Here is an 11484-nt window from a genome sequence, read left to right on the forward strand (position 1 = left end):
GTATACATGCCATGCCGCCAGACTGCCAGAGTTTTCACAGCCGCTGAGTCGTTGTCTTTTTGTTTTCAGTTTGTGTAGTTCCTGTTGTCCTCTCTCTAAAGATTACTGAAGCCAATATTGATAATAGCCAACTTCATCCAGTGGGCTTTCAAGTTTCAAGTACGCTTCTCTTACAACGTTTGCTTTTGTTTTGTTTTAAGACAGGGCTGTCCTAGAATTTAGTGTGTAGAGCAGTCTGGTCTTGAATTCACAAACATGTTGCCTGCTTGTGCCTGCTTGGGTGCTGAGATTAAAGATGTGTGCCACCACACGCAGCTGTCTTAGTCTCTGACCCAGCATCTTTACATTTTCTTGTGTTTCTAGTGTAAACTCTAGACCAGAGCTTTCTTGGCTCTGTTAACACTTTGCTTAGACATAGCGGCCGAAAAGGCAAGTGCTTTGTGACCCTGGAGCATGAGGGCAAGGTTAGGAGTGGTCAGTCTTTGGATCCTTCTCAGACTGTGATATCTGAACAGTCCTTCGTCTAGATTGGATAGCTAGAACCCACTTCGGTATATCTCTCTTAGCATTTTACAGTGTAGACAGGAGAAGGGCACTTAGGAGAAAAATCCTCATACCTTACATTCCATTTTTATTTCCTTGGTGTCTTGATTTAGACTATACGCCCTTCAGAGCCATACCTTGCACCATCGTAACAAGTTTTGGTCAATTCACAAACCTTGTGTGATATATAGAGGTTGAAAGGTAGCTGAACCTGGGTCTTCCTCACCTTCAAGTTCAGCCTGGCGTACTGCTGTAGTAGACGTTGTGCCAAATGCTTTGAAGTGCTCAGTAGTCATCTCCTGAGAATACATATGTCAGAGATAGCACAGGAATAGTGATTTCTGCCTGCACAATTAAGGTCTGAGTATTTGAGACAGGTTTTATAAAATCATAAAAATCAAAATTGGAAATAGTCAAAAATCTGGTATATTAAGAATTTGGGTATATATGAAATACTGAGCAAGACAGAGACAGAAGAGAAGGATTGGCTGTGAGTTCTTGGTAGTTACTCAGTAAACATCAGGCCTTCCTTGGCTCCTTTTCTGATTATGGTACCAAAATGGCAAACAAAAACACACACCTCAGGAAAGCGTGTCAAGAATAAATTGTCTGAGGTCTGCATGTGATGAACATGCAGGAGGTGAAACTAGGACATGCAGAGGAATCAATCAGACACATGTCTGTATAGTGAAACAGACTTGTTTGACATTGTGCCGGATGAAAGTGCACAGTGTTGGTCTAGCAGAGTAAGGAACTAAGAAGAGGCACAAAAAGACATTTGAGATGTATTATTAAAGTTCAGCAAAGTAGGCTGAATATGATGCCATCTACCCCTTTAATTCCAACACTGAGAAGGCAGAGACAAGCTCTATGAGTTTGAAGCCAGCCTGGTCTCACATCAAGTTCCAGACCAGCCAAAGCTATGTGATGAAGCCCTGTCTCAAAAAACAAAAAAACAAATAAACAAAACAGAGAAGATTAAGCAAAGAAGATGAAGAAGAAGCAACAATGGCCTAGTGTTATCCAGTTTTAGTATAGGTAGAGAAGGTCCATCATTCAATTAAGTATTAGGAATGGAGAAGAGAGCAACAAGAAATATGACAAGTTCATCGTGAAATTTGAGCTTGTTGGGTTCAAGGCTAAGAAAAGTCATTTTAGATACAGAAGTTTAAAAATGAAAGCTTTTATTTTTTGAGCACTCAAAGAGGCAGCTAGTTTGGGATCTGAGCCATATCCCTAAAAGGAAGATTGTACAAAATCCTTAAAAAATGGAAACATAAAGTGAGGGGAGCTGGGGGAACCTGCGGTGTTATCCAACTGTATTTTGATATTATGGGTTAGCAAAGGGAGTAGATAAAGTGACAGGTCATCTGCATGTAGTTAATTAGGGCATAACAAACAATTGGTTATATATTTTATAACATACACATTGGTTTAGTGCTTTAGGTAACGGCAATTTTTGTGGTCTTTATCGGTTAATAAGTTAACAACAGACAATTAAGAAAACATTTGGAGAAGTGGAATAGGTGTTGATTCCTAGGCCTGGAAGCATGAACTCATTTGACCTTACCAGCAAGATGGGAAAGTGTCCTTAAGATGTCTGGATGGACTAAGACAGCCTTTACATCGGGTGCTCTTGAGCCAGAGAGAATCTCCTAGCTCCCCTAGGGCCTGGGGCCTGGAGTCTAGAAAGGAAATGGCGGTATAGCACTTAGAATACGTGTCTTCTGCTTGTTCCCAACAAGCTGTTTGAACTTCCTGCAGGATTCAGAGTAGGAATGTGTGTCTCACAACCCAAACTGGGGCTTCGAGTTCCTCTTCGTTAAGCTTATTGTGTGGCTCTGGTACTCACAGGGAATGTATGCTACAGCAAACTAGGGGAAGATGAACAGTGGGCAAAGAAGTCTGGAAAGTGCTGGGTGGTAGTAAAAGGTTTTGATGACTAGACTAAGCACCTATTAGAGCCTTCCTTCTCTGTTTCCCTCCAGTGTTGTTCCCTACTCTTGACCATCTTGTACTCTCTTCCATCATCCATCATGTGGTGAGTGTTAAGTCAAACCTTCTTTGAGAACCTCAGAACTGAACCATGTTGACTGCTTGCCCAAGCGAGAGAGAGCAGTGTGTTTGCTTCTGCCTCCTGGATTAACAATGTTCATCTCAAGGTTCCATAGATGTCCCCGTGTTATAAAAAAGAAGTTGCAGATGGTAGGATCTGCAGCCAAGAGGTTTTCCAGTTGTTGATCCTATTTTGTTTTTAGAGTTGGAACAATTTGCAACATGATTTCATACACTATCACTTACCAGTAATGAAAAAGGAACCCACATTTAGAAGATTGTCAGAAACAAGAATGTCTCCATAGAAGTGGTTCAGACTACTCAGTTAGCATGGCCGCTTATCAGCTAGGGCACAGAGAGGAAGCTCTAGGCCTGCCTTGTACTTGTAGGTGCAGTGTGTGGGTGGAGACCACTGGTTCCTGGTAGGACAAGAACTGTGGGCCCATGGCTGTCTAACTCTGCTTTCCTCTGAAACACCATTGCTAGAATTTGGTTCATTAGGGTCCCTTTTCTGTCACTCCCTGCCCTTGATTTTTCTTTTTCTTTTTCTTTTTTTTTTTAAACAAATTAAGCAAAATTAGCAGCTCTCTCTAGAAGCATTAGTAGAGTGGTGTTTCTGAGAGTAGTAGCAACAGTGTGGCAGCTTTTATGTTCTCAAGGACTTTCTTGGTAGTTAATGTAATATGCAGCCGTGTGTGTGTGTTGGAGCACTGAGTCTGAACTCTGTATTCCTGATGACTCTGTGTCTACTTCTAGATTCTTGCTGCCACCAGACACACAGTTTCTCATTGAATAATCTTTTTTATAAATTCACTTTCCATCCTGCTCACTGCCCCCGAGTGATATTTTATATTTTAAAGGGGATTTAACTAAATTCATGAAAGAAGAGATAGTGGGTGAATTAGCATTCTCTTTCCTTTTTCAGAGCCCATCTCTGTAAGCCTAAGCCCTCCTCCCCTTAAAAGGCACAGAGACGTTTGACTTAATTGTGTCTCATGTCTAAGAAAGAACAGTTCGCTTTTGTCTTATCCTTCATTTTCTTTGTGAGTTCCAGTCACACAGTAGGCTTCGAGTGCAGATGAACTCCAAGTCCCAGTAACTCGAAGGTGCTGAAACTTTATCTCTTGTCGATTTCAAACAAGGTTTCCTGGGAAGTCAAATGTATTAAAGATAAAGGCTGACAGCAGGATCAACTTCTAAAAGCAGCAAGGGCTGGCTTTCTCCCACGCCCTCTTCCCGCTCATTCTCTGTGTGTTCATCTGACTGTCACTTACTTACATAGGCTTCCACCAGAACTCTCCACTGACTTCATATATCATAGAACCCACATAAGAAAAAGGCAAACTGATTATTGCTGAGAACACTTTGCTTTTTATGTACGAGTCCTCACCATAGTCTAGTGATTTTTCTCAAATGTTCGTGAGGCTGCTTTCTCTAAGATATGTTGTCTAGCCTCTCATGAGGTGAGGGCCATTAGGTCCAGTCTGATGTCTTCTGGTGCTAAGGAATTTTTCCTAGGCAATAGGAGTCTATTGTTGGAAATACTAAAATATCCTGTGGAACTTTGGGGAATTGGAAGGATCCCAAATGTTTTCCTGGCAGTAACAAGTGTTGTCTTTGGCTCCAGCTTTGCTTCTTTGCTTGGCATTGGGCTTAAGTAAGTGTTAGTGCCTCAAATGAGTCCCATGCCATACACACACAGAATGGTTATTAGCTCCTGAATCTTGCTTTCCTAAGAATTCTTAGTCTCTTTTCTTTTTTTCTTTTCTTTTTTTACGATTTATTTGATATACAAGCCTGGCATCCTTCATTTGCCCGCATTCTCTATCGGGCTCATCTGCTCAGCAGCAGAAGCGACTGAGTGTCATCCTCTGAGCTCAGCACACTGTGCTTTGTCCTGGCTAAGGCTCTCCCAGTCTTGCCAAGTTGGATCAAATTAGAAAGTGACTAAAATGCATTGAATTTCTTTAGCTTTTGTTTGTATTTTATGTGTATGTGTGTTTTTCCTGCTTGTATGTATATATACTTGTGTGCCTAGGGCTTGTATAGGCCAGAAGGAGGTATTTGATGCTCTGGAACTGGGGTTAACAAATGCTTGTGGGCTGTTATGTGGGTCCTGGGGATCAAACCTGGGTTCTTTAGAAGAAGCCATCCTTCCAGCCCTCTTTTCTCTTTCTTCCTCCTCCTCCCTCCTCCTCCCTCCCTCCCTCCCCCCCTTCCCCTCCTGTCAGTCGGGTCTTATGTAGATCAGGTTACCTTGAACTTGCTAGGTGGCCAAGGATGACCTTGAACCTACTGATTGATCCTCTTGTCTCTACCTCTCAAGTGCTGGGATTGCAGGCAGGCATCACCATGCTAAGTTCATGCAGTGCTGGGACCAAACTCAAGGCTTCCTGCATGCTAGGCAAGTACTTTACCAACTGAGTTACAAACCTAGGCCCAGACTGACTGAGCTTTCTGAAAATACATTCTATTTAGAGCAGTGGTTCTCAACCCTCCTAATGCCACAGCCCTTTAATACAGTTCCTCGTGTTGTGGTGACCCCCAACCATAAAATTATTTTTGTTGCTACTTCATAACAGTCACTTTGCTACTGTTATGAATCATAATGTTCTGTATGAATCATCTGTGTTAGTTGACTCTTGTGAAAAGGTTTGTTGGACAGCTCTCAGGGGTCAAAACCCACAGGTTGAGAGCCCGTGATTTAGAGGGGAGCAGGACCCTCACTGATCCTGCCTCTTCCATAGATCAGGATCCTAGTGATGGCGTCACTCGCTTCTCAGAGCTATAAGAAAACATCTGGGGATATGCTTGCTGCTTGCCTTAAAGATAATGTGTCTTAAAAGGTAGTCTCACTCTGTCACCTGGATGTACTAAAGCTTACTGCAGAGCCTAGGCTGGCCTTGAAGTTACTCAGAGCTATCCTCTTGCCTCAGCTTGTCAAGTTCTGGTAATATGTGTGTGAGCCACCGTGTTCATATCATACGGGCAGATAATTCTGGATCTCTGGCTACCTGTGATTTTACTGTGTGATACATGCATACTAGAGGGGAGACTAATCAGTCTCAAGGCAAGCTGTGTGACACACTCGTAAGCCCAGCGTTCAGGAACCTGAGGCAGAAGGAACTGCAAGGTTTTGGACTTGTCCAAGAGAAAAAAAAAAAATTCCAAATCAAAACATTTGAAAATAGTTTCTTGTGGGTTTTGTTTCACTTTTTCCCTATCAAATGGCTGGGGGCTCTATTTAATTAATCCCTGAGTCCCACCTCCCATATAGCCATGGGAAGAGAGGAGAGAAATGGCAAGTGTGTATGTAAAGCCTAACAAGTCAGCTCTGGGCAATCCAAAAGCCACTTGTTTCCGAAGCAGGAGTAAGTAGAGGGACTTGCAGAGCTTCCTCAACAGTCTGTGCACTGTGTGGACTTAGACGAGACAGACCTGTGTGGAGCCTGGGTGTCAAAGGCTGCACTCCCCTCACCCCCTAGTCAGAATGTGAACAGGGCTTGGAGAGAAAGCTTGGTGGTTAAGAAAGAGCACATTGAGTGGTTCCCATCCAAGTCCAGCTCCAAGGGCATCTGATGCCTCTGGCCCCTGTGGGTGCCCACTCTTACGTGCACTTATGCGCGCGCGCGCACACACACACACACACACACACACACACACACACATAATTAAGGAGAATAAAAATAGGGGCTAGAGCCAGGCGGTGGTGGTGCACACCTTTAATCCTAGTACTCAGGAGGCAGAGGCAAGGGGATTCCAGTTGAATTCTAGGCCAGCCTACCTGGTTTACACACCAAGTTCCAGGACAGCCAAGGCGATATAGAGAAACCCTCTCTCCCCTTCCCCCCAAGTGTGGTTTGGTGGCTTGAGTGGTTGAGAACACATGTCGGCTCTAAGCAGAGCGGTTGCATGTAACTCAGACCAGGCATGTGTGTGCTGCCTGTACATACATATACTGGGATGTATATAAATACATCTTTTCTTTCTTTCTTTTTTTTTTTTTTTTTTTTTTTTTGAAACCCTTTAAACACCAGCTGGTTTTCCTAAAGCGGGGAAATTTTTTTTCCAAGAGGAATGTTAATGATCATTTTTCCATGGGAAGGGCATTCTAGTTATGTGCATATGGCTGGTATGCTTGTATGCTCTTGGTCTTGCCTGGGTAGAGGAATTTGGTATCCTCCCCTCTGGCATTGCTAGAAAGGTGTATTTCTGGATTTATTTATCATCAACTTGCCACCTTGGGAAAAAGGTATTGGTGGTCTTAGCATCTACTCATCTGTTCACATGCACGGCACTCATGCCGTGTCTACACAGTCGTACATAACTCCTTGGTTTTGTTTATTTGGAACTTTTTTGAGACAGGGTCTCTTGTTCCTTGTGTTGAGATTGTCGTATGTAGTCTAGGCAGCTCCTCTTTGGAAGGAAAGGTGTAAGCACCAAGGATCTTTAGGACGGGGCACTTTGTTCTGGAATGCTGACCTGGCGGAGCCGAGAGAGGTGGGATTAGCTTGAGTGTAGCGTGCGCGCCTGCAGAGCGATGTAGCGTGCGCATCTGCAGAGTGAGCCGCTGTGAAACAGCTCGAGTGCCCAGCTACAGGAAGGTAAAGACGGAGCTCTGACTCACCGTGGAGCAAGACGGTGATTAGGCTTACAAGGAGGCCAGACTCAGTGGTCGATTCTGAAACTGTTAGCCGAGGAGCCTTCAGACCTTGTCCTACTAGGTGTAGTCCTACTAGGGGAAAGAAATGTGAGTTCTGGAACAGTAGGGCATCACCAAACTGACACCTCATGTCAGCACTATTGTTTTCTCATTCTAGACATCAAAAAAGCCCAAGACAGCAGAAGCAGACACCTCCAGTGAGCTGGCAAAGAAAAGCAAAGAAGTATTCAGAAAAGAGGTAAGGCTTGGAAGATTGGACAGCAAGTCCTTGCTTAAGTATGTGCGTCTGTCTTGTCTGAAGCTTGTATCTTTTGGCCCAAAGTGCTGCTTTACCTCTCAAGAATTCCATAACTGTCTCTTCCTGACCTGAGAGGAGGCCATCTGCCAACATGTTTGCTGTTTCACGCTGGGCCTCCTAAGGGTCTCAGACAGCAGAGAGCTATGGCCGTGTTAGGCTTACTGCAGTAAGCGCTCCCTTACTTGCATCATTTGACAGTGTGGTTGTTTATGATGACACATCGGTCTGTCCCTTTACGACTGGTAAGCACTCTGGTATCTGTTACACCAGCCCTTGAGATAAGACTGAGATCGTTGTTCTTAGAGAAACCTTTAAGGTCAGAGCTCTTAGGTCTCAGGTCCTCTGATCAAACTATGGTTGTCTTTCTGTGCTGTCTCCTGGTAGCTGCTTGCTCCATCCTCTCAGTTTCTGTCACCACCCATCAGGACACTAAACATTTATTTAAACTAAAAGTTGACAGAGGGGTGCCATGACGTGTGTGGCGGTCCTTGGAATCAGACTCAGACCATGAAGCTTGGTGATGTCTTTGTCCACTAAGCCATCTCACCAGCCCCCAGATTCTAAACTTCATTCATTGAAAGGGTTCATAGTGTGTTCAAGTTAACAGACCTGTAAAGAATTGAGCTGTGTGAAAAGTGGGCCATGATAGGGTTGGAGACCAATGCTCAGAATATCATGAAGGGCTCTTAAATCTAGGTTAGAAACTGGTCAGATGGCTCAGGAAGGACGGTAAATGTAGCACAAGAATGAACAGAAGCAAGAAAGTGTCACCTCTTTCTGGAAGTCCTGCGTCTTGAGCACTGGTCACGTGGGTGGTGTTGAATCTAAGGCGGACAGTGCTGTGCCCTTTCATGTGGTGCTTTGTGTGGAGGTTCACAGAGCATCCTCTGGATAAGAGGTTCATCCAGCCGACTGTGGCCGTTGAACAAAGACCATTAAAAAGACTTAGGTAGACATAACAGGGTCACAGACTGTTAGGGATGGAGAGGCCCTGCCCTGTTTGGGGCACTTCCTTGAAGTAGCTGTGTCAGTAGCTTCTGTCTTCCTTTTCTGTGACCTTATACCATAATCGCTTGGTCTTGACTCTGAAGCCTGAAAGAGTTACAGGATAGGGCAAACCTTACAGAAATAGCTCAGAAGAGGGCATTGGGGATGGCAGGTTGAAGAGTCCTGCCCTCGATCATCCTTCTGCTGTTACCCATGTGTCCATATGCTTTTGGTGGTTAGGGTCTGTGTAATACTTAGAGGCTTGAGTAACCCGTAAGGGCAAAAAGCTGACCTGGGGGCTGTAGGATCGCAAAGCCTCTGGTACCTCGAGAAGAGCTGCTCTGCCCTGCCTTGCCTCCAGGGTCTGAGAACCTTCCACCAACTTCGTAGGAGTACACAATGCCAGACAAGCTATAGCCGAGGCTGGCCATCAGAACCTCTGTTTGTGATGGAGAAGCCCTTGTGGCCTAATTACCTATTGTAGATTTCAGCCTACCATGAGACCTTGGCCACATTTGAATTTTACTTGTGTGAAACTGAAGGCTACTGCCAGAGTCTTGTCGCTGGTGCCTGCAGCTGCCTCTCTCAGTGAGGTTTGGTTGGTCTGGCTAAGGCGGCACTTTTCCTTTCAGGCATGGGCCAGGATCTCTTGCATGTCACTGGCTTCCTAGCATTCTGGTTACCTAGATCAGCAGCTGAGGGAAGAAACAGGGCTGGCTGGCTATGCTTTTTGCTGCCTTTTCTATGATCCCATCCGTACAGTTGAGCAGCATGTCTCCTACCTTCTGTCTGCAGATGTCTCAGTTCATTGTCCAGTGCCTGAATCCTTACCGGAAACCTGACTGCAAGGTGGGGAGGATCACGACGACTGAAGATTTCAAGCACCTCGCGCGAAAGGTACTTCCTGTGCTTCTGCTCTGTCGGTGTTCTTAGCAAGCTATGTACCTTCAAAGATACTCTCCATCAGGAAGTGTGGTTTATGTGCCACATGCCAAGGCTTGGGGCCCAGGAGTGTGAGGCAAGGTTCAGAGGTAGGAAAGAAGATATCTAAGGGACTTTGAAAGCTGGGTTTTCTCCTGTGTCCTGTGCCAGCTTGCCCCCCAACCCATCCTTTGATTTAATTCCAAACCTGTCCTCCCTCTTCCATCATTGTCCCTTCTTCTGATGGTACTGCGGTCTCTCCTTCTGTGCCCTGAACAGCTGACTCATGGAGTCATGAACAAGGAGCTGAAGTACTGTAAGAACCCTGAGGACCTGGAGTGCAACGAGAATGTGAAACACAAAACCAAGGAGTACATCAAGAAGTACATGCAGAAGTTTGGGGCTGTTTACAAACCTAAAGAGGACACTGAACTAGAGTGACATGAGGCCAGAGTGGAGTCTGAGCAGAAAGGATGAGTCCCGTGGCTTCTGCCCTACCCCACGGCCAGGGCTGTGCTGCTGGTGTGGTGACCCAGCATCCAAGCAGGTGACTTGCGGGTGTCACTGTAAGCCGCAGCGTGAGCTCTATCCACAAACGCCCCTAGTTGTGAGCTGCTGGTGTAACACTTACAGGCCATCAGAGGCAGTAGCCTAGGGAAGACCTTGGCCACACTTGACCCCATTCTCAAATCTGGGTCTCCCCCTTGGCGGTGCTGTCAGCGCACAGACCCATGCGCACCCTCCCCCAAGATCCTTTACCCTGACAATATGTATTATATTTTAATGTATATGTGAACATATTGAAAATAATTTGTTTGTTTTCCTGGTTTTGTTCAGTGTTTGTTTGCTGTTAGCTATGTGCTAGAATCATGGAAAGACTTTGTCAGGATGGTATAAATTCTCCTGCAAGGTGTAATTTGTTATCATGTAAATATTCCAAAGCAGGCTGCCTCGTGGTTTTGGCCAGCCTTGTGCTATGTTGATAAGATTGATTTACTGCTTAAGATCACTTTACTTTATCCAATTTTTACTGAACTTTTTATGTAAAAAATAAAATCAATTAAAGAACTTGGAATGTGTGTTCCCTCAGACTCAGTCAAGTGTCCGTGTTGATGTCACTGGAGAAAGGATGTACTGGCCCTGGTGTGGAGGTGGAGTGCCCTTTGCACTTTGGTCAAGCTTTGTTCCTTCCTGCATGTCCACCTGTGTGTGGGGCAGACCTTTGCATGTGAATTGTAACTTCAGACTTGAGATCTTGAGGCTGGGCTCAGTTGAGGGAATTTCTAGTCATTCCAGACCAGAGCATGTAGCTCTGCCATTGATTGGCTTGTTTTAATTTGGTTAGTAGATCGATCAGGAGAAAAGCCAAATGCCTTCTCTCTTGGCTAGAGAGTGTTATTAGACCATTTTGCCTTCAGACTTCACTTCTCCCATCCCATAGGAATGTTCATTCAATGTTTGGGTCCTGCTTCTCACTGTGTTACTTGACACCAGGCCCGGACAAGAAGGAAAGCCGCAAAGAGCAGCAGTGGGAGGGGTGTGGGCACTGGCACGTGGTGAGAGTGAGCCTGTGTTCTAGATGCAGGCTCAGCAGTGGCCTCTGTGGGATGACTTTTGACGGAGAGGAAGTTCATGCTAGACTGGGGCCCATCTGTCCTCAGGAATGTGATTCTGCTCTGCAAAACAAGGCTAGGTGGAGAGGCCTGACAGAAATCGGAGCACCTTCTGCCTGTACTAAGTATTTCAGAGATTAGGGTATATCCTTACAACTTTACAAAAATCAGCACCGTGGATGAGACTTAAGACCAAGCAAGCTTCACTGGCTCACTTAGAATCCTCTGTTAGAGTCATACATGCTGTGTGGACAGGGCGTGTGGATAATCAAGTACCTTAAATGAAATGGCGTGGTTCTTACCTGTAGTCCACCCACACACATCTTGGGTATCTCTGGATTCCTTCCAGCCTAGTACCATGCCAGTGCTATACAAAGTTATCTGATCGCCAGTACATGAATGTG

The 11484-nt window shown here is 45.1% G+C and overlaps 1 protein-coding gene across 1 annotated transcript in view; it reads left to right on the forward strand.

The window, feature by feature from the left end:
* The window catches only part of Setd2 (SET domain containing 2, histone lysine methyltransferase), an 84426-nt gene extending 73868 nt beyond the window's left edge, over positions 1–10558 (forward strand). Inside the window, exons 19-21 of the mRNA XM_032910769.1 lie at positions 7419–7499; positions 9342–9443; positions 9747–10558. Coding sequence (XP_032766660.1) covers positions 7419–7499; positions 9342–9443; positions 9747–9908 — 345 coding nt within the window. The 3' untranslated portion in view covers positions 9909–10558. The remainder of the gene's footprint in view (positions 1–7418; positions 7500–9341; positions 9444–9746) is intronic.
* The last annotated feature ends 926 nt before the right edge of the window (positions 10559–11484 follow it).

The sequence above is a fragment of the Rattus rattus genome, chromosome 8 (assembly GCF_011064425.1).
Source record: "Rattus rattus isolate New Zealand chromosome 8, Rrattus_CSIRO_v1, whole genome shotgun sequence".
NCBI classification, from domain to species: domain Eukaryota; kingdom Metazoa; phylum Chordata; class Mammalia; order Rodentia; family Muridae; genus Rattus; species Rattus rattus.